Below are 22,599 nucleotides of genomic sequence, written 5' to 3' on the forward strand. Positions count from 1 at the left end.
GGTATGGTTTAAGGCTATTTTCCATCCCCTCTCCACCCTTTAAATGTATAGCCCCTAGATGCCAGGGACTAACCGCTACTTTATCATAAAGAAACAAAAATATACCATTTCTTAATTAGTATGACATAAAAACAGTTTTTCTTATCAAAAACAGCTTGAAACTTTGCTTTATAAAACACATTTATATATGAATTTGCTGAACTTGAAAGCTGTATAGACGTCAAGACAGACATAGTTTAAAGCAATGACGATTATGGTAAGGAGAGGACATTGGAACTGTAAATTAAACTGGTATCTAAAGTTCTTTCTTTGGCTTAAATAATTTTGATACTTTTAATAAATCTTGAATAGTTGGTCCAAACTATCACTGTCCCAAACTTCTCAATTAATAAATTTAATTTACAAAAAGTGTTAAGAATGTAAATTTATCTATAATTTATTGTCTTATCCCTTAAGATACTTGGGTATACTAAATATGAATGGTAAGATGCAAGATAAGCATCGCTACTAAAAATCTAAGTATCTGTCCTTATTAGGAAAGCATATATATAATGTCTGGCGAATTTATTTCCGGTCAGCTTGTTATGTACGATATGACCCTTATGGGTAAGAAACATGAGGGCTTGGCGGCACTTTTGAATGATGAATTTGGATGCCTTAATTCTACTATTGATTATAGGTAACTGATAGATAGATAGATAAATAAGAGACAGAAAGATAGATGGATAGATCGGCGGCACTCATCAATTATGAATTTTGATGCCTTAATTCTACATTATAGGTAACTGCTAGATAGATAGACAGAAAGATAGATAGACAGACTAAGAGATAGAAAGATAGATAGATGGATTATCGGCACTCGTAAATGATAAATTTTAATGCCTTACTTCTACTATTGATTATAGGTAACTGATAGATAGATAGATGAATAGATAAACGGACAGAGTGACATATTTATAGATAGATAGGCAGACATACAGATGTATGAATAGATAGACAGAGAGACAATAAAAAGACAGATATGCAGATAGACAGAGAGATAGAAAAATAGATGGATAGATAGACGGCATTTATGAGTGATGAATTTGGATGATAGATAAATAGATGGATGGATAGACAGAGAGACAGATCGATAGTTATTTAGATTGAAATGTGATAGATAGACAGACAATCAGACAGACAGATGAAATAAAGGCAGACTGACGTACCGACATACTAATAGACTATCTGACAGACTTACAGAAAGTCAAAAGATAGATAGACAAACAAACAAAGAGACAGACATTTAAACAGACAGATAGAAAGAATATTCACAAAAAATCAGAAGTATTTATCATATATATATGTATCCAAATAATTAGCATACAGATTATCAGTTGTAAGTGAACACCAGAAAATTAAAATAATTTTACATCTTTACTCCGTAGCGTTACAGACGGACAGACAGATACAAACATTATTATAAAGACTTACTACTAACAATATAATTGTGATATTCTTTTATATTATAGGTACGAGCAGTTAACAAGATCAATGGAGTCAAATTTGGAGTCACTATGGGGCAGCATTGCTATTGGAGTTTCTGCCTTTGGAATGCTTATACTTATTATATCAGGTTGATAGATGGATAGATAGATAGTAGGCGTAGAGATAGATAATAGATAGATTATTTACTTAAATTACCCCTTCTGTAGATGACAATTAGTAGTTGAAATGTTTGTACACTAAACTTAATGAACCAACCAATTAAAATTCAATAAAGTTCCCAAAGTTGTTAAGCCAACGAAGAAGAAAACGTTACTGTAAAACATTTGGGTCTATTGTCCCCTTCCTGTCTGAATAAAAACGGAAAAATATAATCACTCAACCTCTCTTTTAAAAGGTTTCGTGATTTTTTTCTAAAATATTTAGAAGATTTATTTTAACAAAAGATAATTTTTCAGGAATCTACACTTTCATAAGCATGATGAACAAGAAGCGAGTTGGGTTTGTTCGTGAGTTTGAGACCCACCTGCCCCTGCATTACCTACTGCTGCTTGGTCTCTTACTGCTCTTCTCTTCTTGTCTACCATTCCTTCTTCCTCTAGGCATATTTCATAATTTTTATATTAACACAGCTAAAGAAAACACGCGAAAAATATAAGTCTTTTTCATGCACTTTTGTGCGCCATGCGTTTTTTGCAATATCAATGACATATCAAAATATCTTTGTATCTGTAGCCTAAAATATCGCTAACCACTCGACTGATATGGTCTCCTTTACAGTAAAGTAAAGTAAGTCTAGTAAAGGTTTACATATAATTATTTTTTGGGGGGTTACCTCTCCCCCTCAAGTGCCCGTCGAGGCCTCTATGGACGAAGACGCTAATCATATTTAAAAAGTACTGAAACAATTCAGAAAATAATGTTAAAGATTATGAAATGTAATTAGGATCTTTAGCCTGTGCCTTAAGATTTGTTTTACCTGGCGTTTCTCTTTCCATTATTTTCTCAAGGTAAGGTTTATCTATCATTTCATCTGTCCTACTTTCTGCTTTATATTTATAGCCAGGAACGTCAAAGCTTTTTATTTTCAGGGGGGGAAGGGAAAATTAAGGGGTTTCAAAGGTTTGAATGGTGTAATCTAATGTATTTTTAATAACTGATGGGGTAAAATGAGGGGTTTCAAAGTTTGAGGGGAGGGGGGGGGGGGGGGGCAAACGCCCCTTTACCCCAACCTTGGACGTCTTTGTTTTTATCTATCTCTTTAATTTTAAAGTTTTACTTGTTTTTTATTTATTAAATCTATTTATATACATTTTTTCTTTTTATCTATTTTATTATTTTTCATGAAATGTTAGAATATTCAAACACTATCAACCGAATAAATGATTGATCTATTATCTACTACTTAAAAGTCTATCATTCCCTGAAGTATCGGTTCAATGAGCACTCAACTATTATTTTTATTTTAGTATGCTGGTCAGCCTGTTTTCATCTTGGCGTCGTACTGTGTACACAGTCAACAGTGAGGCTAAATCTTTGTGTATCTCATGTTTTACACTTGACCCTACTAAAGAAACTTCGGGTGGACTTTTGATGGTTGCTCTACTGCTAGCTTCTGTACAGGTAGTGATATATAGATTAACAGGTATATACATAGATAGATAAAATATGATATATAGATAGATAGAATGATATAATAAATGGATATATAGAAAGTTTTACACTTGATCCTACTAAAGAAACTTTGGGTGGACTTTTGATGGTTGCCCTTCTACTACATTATGTACAAGTAAAGCTCTACAGATAGAAATATATACAGGGAGGAAGATATTTAATCTTACCTATAATTTATACATATACTATAATCATACTAATCAAAATTAAAGACATCCTTTATGGTTTCTGTAATTTTAGTTTTACCCAAATTGATTAATAATAGAATATTTGGCAAAACAATATTTTAGATATTTTATTTGAATCTGTATTTAGATTGTGATAACAGCTGTAGTGATAAGCCTAAATAATCCTGGACCCAACATGAACTCAAACAATTTGGAGTGCACTTTTGAATCTTCACAGGTTAATAGATAGATAGATGATTTGTTGATTGGTTGATTGCTTATTCAAAAGACATTAAACTTCTAATTTGATTGTTTACCCACAAGGTTTCATCCCAAAATCCACTTTCTAAGGACAGAAATTTCTGATGTTTTAGTCTTTTTATAAAGGTAGTTAATAAGATTACTATAAATAGATAGATATTTAGAAAGATAGATAGACAGAAAGATGAAAATTCTAAAAACAATTATTTTTTAGGAATATGGAATCTTGGTCCATGCTTGGTTAATTGTTCTGTGCTTTGCCACTCTTACAATGTCATTGGCTTGTTTGAAATATTGCTCAACCAATAGAGACGCAAGGTTTGTATTCTTAATTCTCATTGGCTTGTTTGAAATATTGCCCAACTAATAGAGACGAAAGGTTTGTATTCTTTATTATCATTGGCTTGTTTGAAATATTGTTCAACTAATAGAGACGCAAGGTTTGGACTCTTTATTATCATTGGCTTGTTTGAAATATTGCTCAATCAATAGAGATGCAAGGTTTGTATTCTTGATTTAATTCTCATTGGATAGTTTGAAATATTGCTCAACCAATAGAGATGCAAGATTTGTATTCTTAATTATCATTGGCTTGTTTGAAATAATGTTCAACTAATAGAAACGCAAGGTTTGTATTCTTAATTTTCATTGGCTTGTTTTGGATATTTCTCAATCAATGCATATTTGTAAGTATTGTTTACTTTATTCTCATTTTTTTTTTTTAAATATTGCATAGTACAAACTGCAAAGCTTCATTTCTTGATTGCTATTGGATAGTTTGAAATATTGCTCAACCAATAGAGATGCAAGATTTGTATTCTTAATTTTCATTGGCTTGTTTTGGATATTTCTCAATCAATGCATATTTGTAAGATTTGTTTACTTTATTCTCATTGGCTTTTTTTGATTATTTCATAGTACAAAGCTTTATTTCTTGATTGTTATTGGCTAGCTTGAAATATTGTTCAACCAATAGAAATGTAAGATTTGTATTCTTAATTCTCATTGGCTTGTTAGAAGTATTGTTCAATTAATAGAGACGCAAGGCTTGTATACTTTATTATAATTGGCTTGTTTGAAATATTGCTCAATCAATAGAGATGCAAGGTTTGTATTCTTATTTTAATTCTCATTGGATAGTTTGAAATATTGCTCAACCAATAGAGATGCAAGGTTTTTGTTCTTAATTCTCATTGGATAGTTTGAAATATTGCTCAACCAATAGAGATGCAAGATTTGTATTCTTAATTCTCATTGGCTTGCTTGAAATATTGCTCAACTAATAATAAGGAAAATATCTAGTTTTTTTTTTCTCATTAGCTTGCTTGAAATATTCCTCATCCAATAAGGAATGCAAAGCTTGTATTCTCCTAAATTATAATTGGTTTGTTTAGTATATAATTAACCAATTTTTCTAAGATGGTTTTAAGATATTTTTCTAAGCTCAAAATATTATAAAAATTTATTTTAGGTGGAGTTTATTGAGTTTAATTGGTCTAATCAGCATTTGGGTAACTTGGGTAACCCTTCTCCAACTGCTAGATTCTAAAAACAGGTAACTTAGATTCAATCATGATAATATTCCATAAAAGTCACACTTTTTGTAAATAACAGTTGGCGTTCATTAAAAGAATGGGATAATTAGAGGTTTAATGAAATATTTGGACAATTTCTTGTACATATTAAAAGTTCTTATTTATATGGCTTAAACAATAAGGGTATTCTTTCTTATGCATAATTTCAATGTAGGCGTTATTTGAAACAAATAAATACATTAAAAGTAAACTTTACGTTGAAATATTTACCTTTTCAGGGAAGCTGTAACTGTAATGGCTTTAGTTGTTTCTGCACTAGTTATCTTACTCTGTGTGTATGCTAGGTAATTATTTTCTCGTAGATTTTTTTTATTATTTAGAATTTTCAAAGATTTTTGCTATTTAATATAATTTAGTACCTTAATGAAGTAATTTAAAAAAAATTCTTTTCCTTATATATCGTTTTAGGGTATTTTATTTCTAAATCAAAGTCTTTGGATGGATTTAGGCTATTTCTATGACCGCTTTCCAATAAACAATCGAATAATGTGCCATTCAATACTGTTGATGTAATAACTAAATAAGAAAATAATATTTAAAATTTTTAAAATCAACTTTCTGTTGGTTATCAAATGCGTTTTTAAAGTCTAAAATACATAAATCAATTTAACTATTTAATATATTTCCACTTAAATTGCTTCTTTAAAATGAAATTAAATATCTTTGCTCGATACACTTTGCTACTTATAAACCTTTGTTATATTCATAATTCAATATTAATTTTTACAATTTTGTTTAGGAAATTATACGAGTTTTCTGAGTTTGGTAAAAATACAAAACTGGAACTTATGTCAAATATATTGCTCAGGTATGTTTAGATTTTTAGAAAAGCCTTACTGACGGGCGGATAAAATCAATTCTAGGTTAGTTGCTCAAGGGACTACCAAGTAAATTATTTCATTGATAGGTATTGGCAAGCGTCAACAAAACTTTCAGCCGTCTATCTTGAATATCAGCCTAGAAATTCAATTTACACCTGACGGTTTCTGACATACAGACGGACTGAAATTTCAAGTTCCACATTAACGTACGAACTGACAGACAGACAATTTATATAGTAGACATTTCTTATCGTGATTTTTCTAAAAAGAATTTCAGAAGCATGTAGTAACTTGTTAGATCCACCGCTTTTTTATAGCAGCTAGAAAATTTTGTTTTCTAACAATATAGCTCATTTATTAATACTATCATCTATTTTAGTGAATCTCCAAGTCAATCTCAAGCCACAAGCAGACAGTCCTTCCATACAAACAATAATAGTGTCAGCAGACAGTCCTTTCATAATAGCAGCAGTGTCCTACCAGAGATTATAGGTAATCCTTCCATACAAATGATAATAGTATGAGTAGACAGTCTTTTCATAATAGCAGCAGTGTCCTACCAGAGATTATAGGTAAGTCTTCCATACAAACAATAATAGTGTAAGCAGACAGTCCTTTCACAATAGCAGCAGAGTCCTACCAGAGATTATAGGTAAGTCCTTCCATACAAATATAATAGTGTGAGCAGACAGTCCTTTCACAATAGTAGCAGTGTACTACCAGAGATTATAGGTAAGTCCTTCCATACAAATATAATAGTGTGAGCAGACAGTCCTTTCATAATAGCAGCAGTGTCCTACCAGAGATTATAGGTAAGTTCTTCCATACAAATATAATAGTGTCAGCAGACAGTCTTTTCATAATAGCAGCAGTGTCCTACCAGAGATTATAGGTAAGTTCTTCCATACAAATATAATAGTGTGAGCAGACAGTCCTTTCATAATAGCAGCAGTGTCCTACCAGAGATTATAGGTAAGTCCTTCCATACAAACAATAATAGTGTGAGCAGACAGTCCTTTCATAATAGCAGCAGTGTCCTACCAGAGATTATAGGTAAGTCCTTCCATACAAATAATAATAGTGTGAGCAGACAGTCCTTTCATAATAGCAGCAGTGTCCTACCAGAGATTATAGGTAAGTCCTTCCATACAAATAATAATAGTGTGAGCAGACAGTCCTTTCATACTAGCAGCAGTGTCCTACCAGAGATTATAGGTAAGTCCTTCCATACAAATACAATAGTGTCAGCAGACAGTCCTTTCATAATAGCAGCAGTGTCCTACCAGAGATTATAGGTAAGTCCTTCCATACAAATAATAATAGTGTGAGCAGACAGTCCTTTCATAATAGCAGCAGTGTCCTACCAGAGATTATAGGTAAGTCCTTCCATACAAATAATAATAGTGTGAGCAGACAGTCCTTTCATAATAGCAGCAGTGTCCTACCAGAGATTATAGGTAAGTCCTTCCATACAAATAATAATAGTGTGAGCAGACAGTCCTTTCATACTAGCAGCAGTGTCCTACCAGAGATTATAGGTAAGTCCTTCCATACAAATACAATAGTGTCAGCAGACAGTCCTTTCATAATAGCAGCAGTGTCCTACCAGAGATTATAGGTAAGTCCTTCCATACAAATACAATAGTGTCAGCAGACAGTCCTTTCATAATAGCAGCAGTGTCCTACTAGAAATTATAGGTAATTTTATCAGCTTTTGCTAGAGATAAAAGGCTAGAAATTGTTCAATAAAGAATATAATACATTCAGAGATATATTTTACTTCCTTTACCTCTTTATTTAAGCTAGAGAAATATATTTTAGGCAATGTTTTTTGATTTGGAAATTTTCAAATCATATATTTTCGGCAGCTGGAAAACGTCGTTGAATTTTCACATATTGACTTGTAAAATAAGCAAAACATTTGTTGTCACGTAAGCCATTTATAGTTACCTTGAGACCCAAAGGATTATGATCTGCTTTTTATGTCTGTAAAGGAGAATGAAAATAAAATGTTTCTAACTTATAAGAATTGTTGAACATTGTCGTTGAGTTATGATAATTTCTATATTTTTATTTCTATAATAGTGTAATATGTAAAAATAATGAATACCCTTTTTTTAGCCATGCCTGAATCTGAAGAAAACTCTATCTTGGGTGATAGTATCTACCATGCTGTTAATTTCCAGGTGATCTATGAAATAATAGTTATTTCTCACATCGTATTATAAACGTTTTTCCGCGGATATAAAATGTACAATTATAAGATTAAAACCAGTTTTTTAGCCCCGAGATGCCGAAGGCACGGGCTAAAATAATATTTTAAAACAAAATTAAAGGCTTAATTCCTTCTACTTTAAATTCCCTCAGAGGCTTTAGGGAGAGAGTTGCTACTGTTTTTGATTTTTTTTATTTAAAAAAATTACTTTTTAAGCAACTACAAATCTATAACGTCTAATGCAAAATGTTTTTCTATTTTTAGGGTGAAAGATCCGCTCCGTTGGATTTGAACATGTTTGAGGCAGCTGAAAGGGATCCGGAGCCAGAAACAGAAAATTATATTCCAGGTATAAAGATGTATAATAGTAATTGATATATAATTACTTGGATATTGCAGCAGATTTTCATGTATTCTAGTAAAATGAATCTCTCAGCTGGCTAAAATTACAATAACGACAAATTTTCCGATGTCAATCAATATATCCTCGTATTCTGTATCTATTTTAATAGTTTACTAATTACATCAGCAAAGGAATCTCCTTCTATTACAAGACAATATGCATCTAGAGAACCCAAGAGCATCGTCCACTTTTAATGGGATGAGATATTCTAACAATCACTATATGTTAAGTAACGTCCAAAAGACAAACAGCCTTTTCTTTTTACGAACTTTTGTCTGTAAGTCTTACCCGTGCATTCAAATTCACAAATGTTTACAGGCTAAGGCATTCCTAATATCTTATGGAGAACTTTCATTTACGTATTAGGTAACCCATCCCTTAGCATATTGACCGTTTTTCTAAATTTTCTAAATTCTAGTTTAGAAGTAACAGGGTTTCTGTTAGTATGACTATTAAAAATATATTTCTATTGAAAAATAATAGGTATTATATATTTTTTTATAGATTTTGAGACAAATTCTGGGTTGGACACATCCACAGTAAGAATCCACACTAGGCCCCCTCCAGAAAGGATTGGAACCTGGTCCCGGCATACCTGGCAGGCTAATAGTGGTGGTAAAGTAGGTAGGTACTGTCTATAAATCCATACTCGCCATCCTCAAGAAAGAATAGGCACTTGGTCACGGCTTACCTGACAGGCTAATGATGGTGGTAAAGTAGGTAGGTACTGTCTTTAAATCCATACTCCATCACCTCCAGAAAGGATTGGCACCTGGTCACGGCATACCTGGCAGGCTAATAATGTTAGGAAGTAGGTATGTACTGTCTATAAATCCATACTCGCCATCCTCAAGAAAGAATAGGCACGTGGTCACGGCATACTTGGCAGGCTAATAATGGTGGTAAAGTAGGTAGGTACTGTCTATAAATACATACTTCATCACCATCCATAAATGAATTGGCAACTAGTCACACCATACCTGGCAGGCTAATGATGGTGGTAAAGTAGGTAGGTAATGTCTATAAATCCATACTCCATCACCTCCAGAAAGAATAGGCACCTGGTCCCGGCATACCTTGCAGGCTAATAATGGTGGTAAAGTAGGTAGGTACTGTCTATAAATCTTTACTACACAACCTCCAGAAATGATTGGCACCTGGTCACGACATACCTGGCAGGCTAATACTGTGATTAAAGTAGGTACCTCCCTAAATTTCAGGATTAAAGTAGCAGGCAAAATTTCTATTCTTAAAAAAAACACTTTAAGAAGGTTACATGTTTAAGATGAATAAGCATCATTACATAGTTAAATTAGATTCAATTTTTTTTGATAAAACATTTTTTTCAAATTTCTTTTGTATATTTTACATAATTAAAATTATCAATCATCATCATCATTGCCTTTTAGTTCTCGGCAGAACGTAGGCCATGCACAATGGTTCTCCAATCTTCCTTTGTTTCGGCACGTTTTGAGGCATTGCTGAAAGATGGAATATCCTTAGCTTTCAGTTCACTTAAAAGTTCCCTCCTCCAGGTTGTTTTTGGTCTACCTGGTTTCCTCTTTCCTATGTGGGGGTTCCAAGTCAAGGCTAAATGGTTATATCATCATGACCTTTCCTTAGAGTGTGCCCCAACCATCTCCATTTTCTCTGTTTTATTGTCAGTTTAATGTCTGACATATCACTGCGCTCTAGAAGCTCAGCATTTGTGATCTTATTTGGCCAAAAGATCTTGTGGATTCTCCTGAGACATTTATTGACATATGTCTGTAACTTGGAGACCACTGCTGTGTTTAGTAACCAAGTTTCAGCCCCATACAGCAAAACAGAGAGAACATTTGACTTGAACAGTCTTAACTTAGTCTTTATGGAGATGTTGTTGGAATTCCAAATTTTGTTCAGGCTGGCAAAGGCTGTCCTAGATTTGTTAATTCTAGCTTTAACATCTGTTAAAGTGCCTCCAGCTTCATCAATTTTACTTCCAAGATACTCAAAACAATCTACATCCTCAAGAATTTGGTCTCCAATAGTAATTGGTTCTTGGGAATTTGCATTTAATCTGAGTATTTTGGTTTTAGGAACATTTATTTCTAGTCCAATTTTCTTGGAGGTTTCAGCTATCCTGTTAGTCCTTCTTTGCATTTGACTTCTATTGCTTGTTAACAAAGCAATATCATCAGCAAAGTCCAGATCTCCTAAATATTTGGGATTGCCAAATAGCTCCCAGCGAATGCCATCATTATATTCACAATTCTTCATGATCCAGTCAATGGCAAGGAGGAAAAGGAAGGGAGAAAGAAGGCATCCTTGTCTGATGCCTGTTACAATCTCAAAAAAGGTTGATAGTTTACCTTTATACATTACATTTCCACCTCCTTTATGATAGATAGCTTTAATGATATTGATTATCTTTTCTGGAATGCCATAGTGTCGGCAGATTTTCCAGAGAGATCTTCTGTCTAAAGAATCAAATGCTTTTTTGTAGTCAATGAAGTTTACAAAAAGCTCAGAGTTCCATTCCTTGGATTGCTCTATGATGATTCTTAGAGAGGTTATCTGATCAATAGTGGAACGATGTGGTCTAAATCCAGCCTGATTAGGTCTTAGCTTTTCATTAACCTTCTTCTTTATTCTATTAAGAAGAATCTTACTAAGGATACGGCCAGGTACTAAAAGGAGCATTATCCCTCTGTTGTTTCCACATTGGGTCAAGTCTCCTTTTTTGGCTAGTATTGAGATATGTCCATTCTTCCAGTCCTCTGGGCATAACTCATCATTCCATATCTTTGTGATCAAAGGTAGGAATGCCTCAGCAGATGTATCTAGGTCTGCTTTTATGACCTCAGCTGGGATGTTATCAGGTCCAGCGGCCTTGTTATTTTTCAAACTTTTAATGGCCTCCTTGATTTCCAATAGATTTGGCGCTCGACAGTCAATGTCAAGTGCATCTGAGGGTGGAATCTCAGTTTCTTCCTCTGGAACTGGAAGATTCAGCAGTTCAGTGAAGTGCTCTGCCCATCTATTTAGAATATCTTCATCAGTTTTCAGGAGTGAACCATCCTTGTCCCTGATGTGTGATCCTGATTTGTGTACTTTACCTGCAATGCTCTTAGTAATCTCATAGACATCTTTCATTCTATTTTGATTAGCAGCATTTTCTGCTTGCATAGCAAGGTTTTCCAAGTGTTCTTTTTTGTCAATTCTGACACTTCTTTGGATTTCCCTGCTAAGCAGTATTGTTATTATTGTTATTATCAATGTGTGGTATCCGCCTAGGATAAATGGCAGACACCAGAGTTCGAAAAGACTACGGCAGTGTGACAGACGTGGACACCTTACTATAGAGAAGCTACTCTTCTCTAGAAATCACTAAATAACAAACAACATCTATTTCAGTTGTCCCTTTATTGAAGGTCTAAGGAATACTAAAGCTATATACAACAAACAATAACTACACAGATAGGAATAAATAATCATAACATAAAAGCATTATAATACATATACAATAGTCAGTTTGGGCAATAATGATCCCCCATCCCTGGAAAGGGTGGGGGGAATTAACAATACAGCTTAACCATAATAAAGCTTGTCAGATTCAATCATTAATTTTAGACATAGGGAGGGGGTCGGCAGACCCCTTCCCCAGGACTCGGGGGAGGGCCGTTGGCCCTTCCCCGAACCCCGGTCAGGGGTGCCATAGGCATGGCTCACGGTTGCCGAATACCACAACTCTCCCCTCGGAAGGCTGGGAGAGGGTTTCCCTACCAGACTTCCGACAGTGGTTGAGGCCTTCGGCCCGCTCCTGAGGGCTAAGATATATACAAATGATAGGGATTCAATGGAATCCTAGTGGTGAGTTTTTTTCAGGGCTGACGGGCTCCCAACGTGGGATAGAAGGCAGAGGCTGGCTTTGGTTGGACACGTAGCTCAGCGCCGGCAGGTGTCAGGTTGGCGTGTGGCACAGCTGTTGCTGGGACGGTCAGCAGCAGGGCATTCTGGTTGTTGTTGGCAGCGGCTGGGGCACTGGCTGCCAAGTTGACCGTCTGGGCGGCAGCCTGACCTCCCGAGGGGCCGCGGGGTCTTCCAGAGGGCGGTCCTGGCCTGCCTGGGCAGTCATGCCCGCTATCGGCTGATTGCATGGACACCATTTCCTCGGCTGCTTCCCGGCCGATGGGAATGGCATCCCAGTCTACTGAAAAGTCCCGGGACTTGGCATGGGTGAGCCGGGCTCTGGCCAAGGCCTTCCTGTACAAAGTTGGATGGTACAGGAACACTTGTGACATCGCATTCATGGCGGCCCGTACACCTCCTTGTGCGGCTGCCAGGGAAATGATGGTCAGATCCCCCAGCAGTTTGAGGATTAACAACAGCAAGCACAGTATGGCTGCGCCATCTCCCCACTCGTGAATAGCTTGTCTGAATCCAGCCCAGACATCCAGGGCGGCCTCTCCTTCCTCCGCCAGTCGGTCGATGTTGTAGGACACTATCCCATGGTCCCCGGTGGCCGAACAGCTACCTTGCTGAACGCATGAGCCATAGGACAGGCCGGTCAGCATGGCGCTTTTATACGCTGGGAACGCCAGCAGTTGCTGCCAGTCGTTCAACTCAGCCTGCGAATACAAGCCCCCTGAACTGAAGTCATCCAAGGGTTCTGTCAGCAGCTGCTTGGGCGTATCCAGCGGGGGTGGCCTCTTCTTAGGAGCGGGGGTTAACTCTATCCAGCCTTCCTCCGCGTGCACAGTCAGTGGGTATGTGGAGGAGCAGGGAATCTTGGTGGAGTGGCCGCTATACACTCGTGTCACGGCGTCTACAAATCCTGTGGGTTCCACTGGTACTTTGTCCCAACATTCCTTGCTTTCACGGACAACGTATTTGTTGCGTTGGCAGGTAAGCTGGAGCAGGACATCTCCCCTCAGCACCGAGAACGTGCTCCCCTGGACACGCACCGGGTGGGCCGGGTCTAGTTGCTGGAGCTTCCAGCAGTTGGCCGCTACTTCTTCTGCTGCTGTGCTTTTCATGCGTGTCTCCAGAGTAAATCCAATATAACCTGCATGTATCTGGGCCTGCAGGGGGACATCAACATCCCTGGCCGATACTCTGGGCAGCGCTGCCGCGGCTGGGTCAGCTGCCACGAACAATGCTGGGTGGTTGGTGGCATGGGCCTCAAAGTCGCAGTTCACTATTGAGGTGGGGTTGGTCATGTTGATGAAAAACTGGGCTTGATGGTCAACCAGGAACGCATCCATCACTAGGCTAGGCTGGAGGCTGCGGATCAGCCTCAAGGGGCAATCTCTCCCCAGGTGGTCCCACACGTAGGTTGCTTCCCCAGTGATGCAAGACAGCTCAGAATGGGGACATTCTAAGGCCAGGTGGTCAGATTGGGACTCCACCCGTCCATCCTCTACTACGTAGGTCTCTTCCTTGACCAGCAGCCGTCGTTCCTGGAGCACTAATTCATTGCGGTACAGCTGGCCCTCGAAGTGGACGTCCTCCCCTTCACAACCCACCCCCTCGGGGCTGTTGACAAGGGCGCCCACCATATCGAGGGTGAAGAACAGGGGATGGTTTAGCTGGAACGTCAGTGGCTGGGTCTTGCCTGGCAGCGTGTAGACTCGGTTCCTGGCCAGGTCTCGGCACGTTTCTGGATCGATCTTGGTTGGCCTCATGAGGGTGGGGACCGAGGTCACCTTGAGGTGACCCCATACCCCACACCTGAATGTCCACTGGGACACAGTGAGCTGACAACTGTATCCTGTTGTTTCCCTAATCTTGACTTGCTGCAGGACGTGTACTTCATGGCCCAGGGGCACCTCCTGGTGTAGCGGTTCCGTGCTACACATCTTTTCTTTATTGTAGGCTGTGACGTGGGTGGGGTTGGCGCAGTCCCACCCCACCAGGACGTAGCTGGTTGTAGGCCACACGGCTGCCAGCAGTAGTCCCCACAGGACCATCCACCAGTGTGAGAAGCTACCAGACAGCCATCTACCTCGCGCACGCGGCTGGGGATCTTCGGCTTGGGTCACGGCTGCTTCTCGGGGCTGGACACGGCTGGGCTGCTCCTGGCTAGATACAAATTTCCATTGAGCGTTATCTTTGTGTGGCCGGGGCACCCCGATACCCTCCCCAATGACAGACTGGCAGGCGACTGGCGCTTGCCTGGGTGTCGGCTCCCCTAGCCCCAAGGGGTCCCTTCCCTTGTCCATGGCATGCCCAGTGGCATGGGGCTGAAGTGCATGTGGCACAGGCTCGCCCTGACTCACGTCCCTCCCCTGCCCTAGGAACTCAGGTGCATGTGGCACAGGCAAGTCCTTATATCCCCAAATTTCAATCTCCCCAGCCTCTGGTGCAGGGGGCACAGGCAAGGTTGGGGTTTTACAATAGTTTGGATACAACACATTTGTTAAATTTAACTTATCCTGGCTCGACTGGAAGTGCTGGGCAGCTGGGTTCCTTCGGCTGGCAGGGGGCGCTGGATGGTGTATAGTTGGGCTCTCCCTACAGGCTGGTGGCGCTGGCTGACTGGGGGTGACGGGTGTCACCCCTTCCTCTGGGACTGCTGGCCCGTTCCAGGATCCAGGTATCTCGGTGGCGGCGACGGTTGTCGCCCCAGGCACCAGGTTGGAGGCGCTGGATAGCACCCCCCAGTCATCGCAGGTGGCGGCGCCGGGTGGCGCCCCATACATCGACTCTGATGCGCTGGCTAGCGCCTCCTGCCTCTCTTGTTCAGTGGCCGCCAGGGCCTCCCCGTACACCGCCTCAGTGACGCTGGGTAGCGCCCCTCCACTCTTGCTGGGTAGACTCGGTCTAGCAGGCTCCATCATGTTTAGGCTAAAAGGCTGGGGCCTCAGAACTTCTGGCTCGGCGATGTTGTTGGGTTGCACAAACTCCGGCCCCAGGTGGTTGAGACTGAAGCCCAGGCCAACCCGGTTGGGTTCAGCCGCGCCTCCCAGTACGTTGATCCTAGCTGGAACGGTCCCAAACTGCGGCATTCCGTCGGCTCGGCCCGCTGCGTTGGGGGCGGCTGCTTGCTGCGGTGGTGCTGGGGGCGCGCTCCCTTCCATGTGGGCTACTCTGCTGGGCTTTCCTGGGGGAGCACCCTTGTCTGCGGTGCGCCTACGGCCGGCTACCTGGTCCCAGTCAGCTCTGCACTCGGCCGCCGTATGGCCGGCATAGTGGCAACGCTCGCACTTGGTAGGACGGTCACGGCGTGGCTGGGTGCGTCTCTCCTCTAGGCTGACTTCCATAGGCGTTGGGCAGTCTCGAGCTCGGTGGCCTTTCCCTTGGCAGCGGAAACAGCGGCCTGGAACCTTGTCATCTGGAGCGACCTTCCCCATCTGGTGGAGACCCGGAGCCAAGGCGCCAATCTCCATTGGCTCCGACTCGTCGTAATGGGGCAACTGGACGCTGGCTGATCCCGTGAGCCCGTCGGTGGCGTCCACTAGGCACACACCCTCCTTCAGCTGCTTGGTAATCATTGTGACGGTGAACATGGCTCGCCTCGTGTACTCAGGTACAGAGGCGATCTCATGACTCATCATTTCACGTTTCACATTAGCGTTACGAATGCCACGATTTAATTCGTCGACTAATAATTCGAGATCCTCATGGCTGTAGGCGTCCCTATACAAGGCACACTTTGTGGATATGTATGCTTGTATAGGTTCTGTCGAGTGTTGCCTGTAATCCCTGAAGGCTTGCTTCAAAGTCTGGGATTCAAAGGCGGGACGAAATAACATTTCACACTCGGCCTTGACTTGTTCGTATGTCAAGGCTTGGCCTGCCTCGCCAAACAGATGAGAAGCCATTTCCGCCGCTTGCCCTACCAGTGACAGTAAAAGGGCGTTGCGGCGGTTGAGGGAGTCATGGGGCGGCACACGGTAAGCCGCCCATGACATCTCGAGTCTGCGGATGTGGGAACTCCAGGATTGCTTGGGCGGTCCTCTATACTCCGGCAGGTTACTCAGCATCAGCTTGCGGTACTCGGCTGGAGCCGGCTGAGGGTCATCCTGGAGCCATCCTGGGGCTTGGTCGCCTCCTGGCGCTTGCGGCTGCTCCATCGGGTCAACGGTTCAACGGCGGGACACAAAGTTATAAGGCAATATTATAAATGGTTTGTCACTTGAGGCTTTCTAGCCTAACAGCCAACACTGTTTTATCACTAGGTTGGTAGTTTAGTTACAAAGATATAACTTAGCTGTACTTATCACTAGTTTTATTCTGAGGTTGTAGAGTAGGCTGGTAGGGGTAGATAGCTGTTGAGGGTCTGAACTGCTGTCAGGAACTGATTTGGTTTTCCTTTATCACACTATAGATAGGAGGGAGAAGCTTGTAATTCTTTATTTTCTAAAAATACCTCTGTTAGATGCTATGGAGTAGCTCCGCTCCTGTGTGTGTGTGTGTGTGCGTGAAATCTCCTGTCCTTGCAGCGCGCTTACGCACCGTCAAATCCGCGCACACAGGTAAAACGCGCACTTATCCCTCAACTCGCTCTCTCATTGGTCCGCTTTGTCCGTTGAATTTTATGATATTTCCGAACTCCGTTGCGCGACCCGTAAATGGCGCTCTGTGTTCCCGGTCGCTAGCTCCACACCATGGGCGGACTTAGTCAAGTGTGGGTAGGAGGGGGGAAGCACGTGAGGGGACGGGGTAAATCCGTCCGTTCCCCCTGTGAGGAAGGGGGAGTGCTGTGGGTTTGAGGTAACTGTGTGATGAGGTAATGGTGCCCTTTCTCCTTAATCCTAGGCTTATCTGTTATGTCACCTTGATTGTATTTCCTTCAATGGAGAGTGGGCCCCTCCCTTTCCTCTGGAATAAGGGGTGTATTTTTGTTGTGCTGTAGGCTTGGGGTGGTTAGATTGTTTATCCAGGCATTGTTATATTACATCTAGATTCTATTTTTGGCCTTATCACAATACATAACAGATTTGCTTACCAAACCTGTTCTATTTTTAGTTGTTATCACAATACACAACAAATCCAAGCCTGTTCTATTTTTAGTTTTATCACAATACACAACAAATTGTTTGCCAATCCTTGCTCATAAATCTATTGTTTAACCATCACACTAGGGTGGTAATCCCTACAATGTGATATAATATCTGCTTTTCTAGATGGGTGGCTGCGCTGTAGCCTCTCAGGATACTTGGAGTTGACGTAGTTTTCTCTGCTTTGGTACACTACACTCGTATGTTGGCTCGCAGCTCGCAGCTATGTGGCATGTTTCAGCCTATCGGCGGCAGGGAATGTCCCGTCCTGCTAGCGCCGCTTATCCGAATCCGGCTGATGGCGGCAGGGAATGTCCCGTCCTGCTAGCGCCGCTGGTTCGGATCCTGCTATCTCTTGCAGTAAATGTTGGCCTATTTTCAGCCGTTTGCACTTATTTGGCCTGTTTCAGCCAGTCCGCAGGCCTGTTTCAGCCCTTTGAGCGCTCAATTCTCCGTTAGATGTCGGCGCTTCTCGTTGTTCTCCGTCAAGTTTCGCTGTTTCACTTCCACAACTGCCGGATGCAGAGTTAGACCTTGCTATCCAGGGTGGGTAATTCAGGTTGCTTGTGTCAGTTTTGCCAGTTTCACTGCTGGGAGTACCTTAGCCTCAGCTGCGTGTCTGCTCTACACTTGTGGTTTACCGTAATCTCACACAGCTGTCACCAAGTTGTGGTATCCGCCTAGGATAAATGGCAGACACCAGAGTTCGAAAAGACTACGGCAGTGTGACAGATGTGGACACCTTACTATAGAGAAGCTACGCTTCTCTAGCAATCACTAAATAACAAACAACATCTATTTCAGTTGTCCCTTTATTGAAGGTCTAAGGAATACTAAAGCTATATACAACAAACAATAACTACACAGATAGGAATAAATAATCATAACATAAAAGCATTATAATACATATACAATAGTCAGTTTGGGCAATAATGATCCCCCATCCCTGGAAAGGGTGGGGGGAATTAACAATACAGCTTAACCATAATAAAGCTTGTCAGATTCAATCATTAATTTTAGACATAGGGAGGGGGTCGGCAGACCCCTTCCCCAGGACTCGGGGGAGGGCCGTTGGCCCTTCCCCGAACCCCGGTCAGGGGTGCCATAGGCATGGCTCACGGTTGCCGAATACCACAAATGTATCATTAAAATTCATAAAATATCAGTACATAGTTAAAAGGTTAATTATAGAATTTCTATAATATGAAACAGTTTTATTATAAAATTTTAGCATAAAATTTGAGTACAAAGTATTCAATTAATCCTTTTATTATTTTTTGTACATATACTTATGAAACCATCCATCAATCCATTGTTTAATCTATTTTTCATCAATATTATCTTTCTAACCTTTATTTTTAAATTTTTGTATCATATTTTGTCAAAGCGGTGATAAATAAATGATAATGGAAATTTACCCTTCTCTAGATTAAAATTATTGGTTCAAAAGTTTGGATTCTAATACTTTAAATCAAGATTAAATCCCAAAAAAACTTAAAGCTTTTAAGCAAACGAATTCTAGAAACATGTTTTTAAAACGTTGGGTACCTGTATAAATCACTAACAATTGTCCAATCCCTCCCTAATTATATCTATCTATTCTTCTAGGACTAGATGGCAGCACAAACACATGGGAGCCAATAACATCAAAATCCGCGGCCAAAAATGCGGGTAGTATCCGCGTCAGCCGCAACACCTGGGACCCAACACCGCCAAAGCCGCAGCTGCCAATGGACGGCGATGTCAATGACGGCGAGTGGGATGGTGATGAGGCGGAAGAATTGGGTGGCGGCAGGGCGAAAGAAAGCCTGGAGGCAGAGAGAGGCAGCTGGGAGGAAGAGAGTATTTATCACACAATCAGCAGGTATGGTTAAAACTATGAAATTCTTTACATTCGGTGTGAAGCAACTACATATAAAAAATCTCTATAATGTCAGTACTCCAAATGTTACTATTTATGTAAATTTGACTTCTACAAAGCAGTGGATACAATTAAATTCATTTTTAATACATCCATCTTTTTCTATTAATTTTTATATCTATTTCCCAGGAAGTGAGGAAACATGAATCTGTAAATTTTACTGGCCCCAAAAGATTTATAAAAATAATTCTTCTGTTTTTTTTGCTTAAGTTTCTTTGGGGTCCAAACTTTTGCACTAAAATTTTCATTTACATGAGAGGTACCTATCATAATAGTGGGGGGGGCAGTTAATGTTCATCCATTGTCTTATCCCTCAAGATCCCTGAATTTCTGACTATAATTCTTTCAGCGCTCGAGGAGTTCCATATAAAGCTGTATTGAAAAAGATTGGGTCTAGAAAAATGTTGGTTTTACCAGATCAACACACTCTCAGACATGGTAAGATCTTTTAAAAATTAAAAGATAGATAAAAGAGAAATATAGAGAAGAAAGTTAGAGAGAGAGACATACACAGATAAAGAGATACAGAGAGAGAGAGACAGAGAGAGAGAGAGACAGAAAGAGAGAGACAGATAGAGAGACAGGGAGACAGAGAGAGAGAAAGAGAGACAGAGAGACAGAAAGAGAGAGAGACAGAAAGAGAGAGAGAGAAAGAGAGACAGAAAGAGAGAAGGAGAGAGAGACAGAGAGAGAAAGAGACAGACAGAGAGACAGGGAGACAGACAGAGAGAAAGAGAGAGAGAGAGAGAGAGAGAGAGAGAGAGAGAGAGAGAGAAGAGAGAGAGAGAGAGAGAGAGAGAGAGAGAGAGAGAGAGAGAGAGAGAGAGGAGAGAGAGAGAGAGAGAGGAGAGAGAGAGAAGAGAGAGAGAGAGAGAGAGAGAGAGAGAGAGAGAGAGAGAGAGAGAGAGAGAGAGAGAGAGAGAGAGAGAGAGAGAGAGAGAGAGAGAGAGAGAGAGAGAGAGAGAGAGAGAGAGAGAGAGAGAGAGAGAGAGAGAGAGAGAGAGAGAGAGAGAGAGAGAGAGAGAGAGAGAGAGAGAGAGAGAGAGAGAGAGAGAGAGAGAGAGAGAGAGAGAGAGAGAGAGAGAGAGACAGAGAGAGAGAGAGAGAGAGAGAGAGAGAAATGGGAAAGATTTAAAAAGAGAAAGAGAAGCAAAAAAATATAAAATTAGGGGGAGGGAGGAAAAGAGATAAGAAGTGAGAGAAAGAGTGAGAAGGATTAAGAAAAGGCAAAATTGGCCATTGTAAAAAAAATAATTCTAGAAAAATAAAATTTAATTATAATTGTTTTTTTTTAGGCTCAGTATCAAAAATCTAAATCAGATGTAAAAGAAGAATAAAATTCTATAGCTAAATATGTTAAGTTTATATTTAATTGGGAAAAATATTTAGTGATTTTAATAAATTAAAACAATTTACTCTTTTTTGTGTAGTAATATTTAACAACCCAATTACCTATTTTGGGTAAAAACAATTCTGAAAAAAGTTAATTTTACACAAACATAAAATGATTAAAATTGCTAAATATTCCCCCACCAAAAAATGTTACATGAACTTTGTGCAATACTATATAACTTTTGAGCATTTTTATTGAAATTTATGTGCAATATTAACATAAAAAATGCTTTATGAATAAGACTAAATTTAAAATCTTTTAATAATTTATATTAAATTAAGGGGAGGGTGTTATGTGCTCGATTTAGTCCTTAAAAGGAAACAAACTTATAATCCTTACATTTTAATTTTGATTAAGTTAGTTTAAAATGCCCCTCTGTTACATTCTAATGAATTAAAAAAAGAACTTAAATATTTACATTTATCAATAGTTTAATTTTGTCCTATGGACTCAAACATTAGTTTCAGGCTACTATATAACTTTATTTGATCTTAAGTCTATTTCAGTTATGAAATTGCTACTTCGAGAATGAATAAAAAGGATTGGGTTTTTCCTTTAAAGACTTAAATGATATCTAATTTTGACCATTGATAACAGTTACATCTTAATTTTTGTTAATTAAGAAATATAGAAATGAAAGAAGGACAAGTGAACACAATAAATTGCTAATAGTTTTTTTGTCTGTAGCTTAAGAATTCGATAATTACTGAAACAATTAAGAATTCCATATTAGAGAAGCATTTCATAGGTCCAAAGATGGTTTTTAGCTATTAAATTTTTAGATATATGTCTTGGGATGATTTTAGGCCATTTGTTTAGTACCCTAAATAAATTCAGAGCCCATAGATTCTAGGAGCGAAGTCGCTATTCATAAAATAAAACAATAAACCTTAATACAGTAAAAGTAAAGAAAGAGTTGGGTCATTGTAATCAATAAAAATGCAACCACTTTACTTATTATACTCTCATATAATGACAGAGCGACGAAGTGACATACTGACATACCCTAGTATAAAGTAGCTTCGCTACTATACAAATTAATATGTATTAAAAATACATAAATAGAGACTATTTTCTTTTGATGAAAATAATTTGAATTCTTTACATATTTTCTGTTTTAACACCGGAAACAAACTTTCATTCTATATTTATTTATAACGTTTACACTGTTGTTTTATAAACATACTGAGACTTCCTCATGTAGTTGCTCTGTATTGGAGAGTCGTAAGGAAGAGCAGAAAAATAGCCTAAAGCTATCCAAAGACTTAAATCTAAAAATTAAATAGCCTTAAACTTCTCTATGATTTATGTGAAGCCTCCCTGAAAATGAGAACTCAATCGGTTCAGTAGTTATCAAAATCTTATGCTCCATGCGAAAAACCTTACTACTTTATATACAAAAAATCATTTGTTGGCTTCGTCTCTAACACTTTTATTTGTTTTAAATGATCAATCGCAATCTGTCAGGCAGTTAGCGAGATCTTCAACTGCAGATAGACAGACAGACATCGTTCTACTTTCTATTATATGATGGAATATGATTTGTATAAGATTTTGATGTTTGCTTAATCTATTAAGTTCTTTATTTTAGCGAAGCTTTACATAGGTCCCAGGAAGGATTTAGGATATTTTTCAGCTCTTCTAAAGAAACTTAAACGTTTAAAATTTCGAGAAATTGAA

General features: G+C 39.4%; 1 protein-coding gene across 1 annotated transcript; it reads left to right on the top strand.

The window, feature by feature from the left end:
- Positions 1–537: 537 nt before the first annotated feature.
- Positions 538–20,865, top strand: LOC145305709 (uncharacterized). Its single transcript, XM_080147442.1, has 17 exons — positions 538–679; positions 1,512–1,615; positions 1,944–2,087; positions 2,432–2,495; positions 2,955–3,108; positions 3,475–3,564; positions 3,802–3,905; positions 5,059–5,142; positions 5,401–5,466; positions 5,922–5,990; positions 6,383–6,495; positions 8,125–8,189; positions 8,483–8,567; positions 9,126–9,245; positions 19,214–19,469; positions 19,876–19,964; positions 20,822–20,865. Exons 1-17 carry the CDS (start codon positions 552–554, stop codon positions 20,839–20,841), a joined length of 1,755 nt encoding a protein of 584 aa, XP_080003568.1. The 5' UTR covers positions 538–551; the 3' UTR covers positions 20,842–20,865.
- The last annotated feature ends 1,734 nt before the right edge of the window (positions 20,866–22,599 follow it).

This window comes from Acartia tonsa, chromosome 14 (genome assembly GCF_053477335.1).
Source record: "Acartia tonsa isolate MP-2025a chromosome 14, ASM5347733v1, whole genome shotgun sequence".
Lineage (NCBI taxonomy): Eukaryota > Metazoa > Arthropoda > Copepoda > Calanoida > Acartiidae > Acartia > Acartia tonsa.

Coding starts and splice junctions, on each gene's coding strand:
- LOC145305709 (XM_080147442.1), top strand. CDS start 552: ATGTCTGGCGAATTTATTTCCGGTCAGCTTGTTATGTACGATATGACC. Junction 3,109..3,474: donor TACTGCTAGCTTCTGTACAG/GTAGTGATATAT, acceptor ATCTGTATTTAG/ATTGTGATAACAGCTGTAGT. Junction 3,565..3,801: donor GCACTTTTGAATCTTCACAG/GTTAATAGATAG, acceptor ATTATTTTTTAG/GAATATGGAATCTTGGTCCA.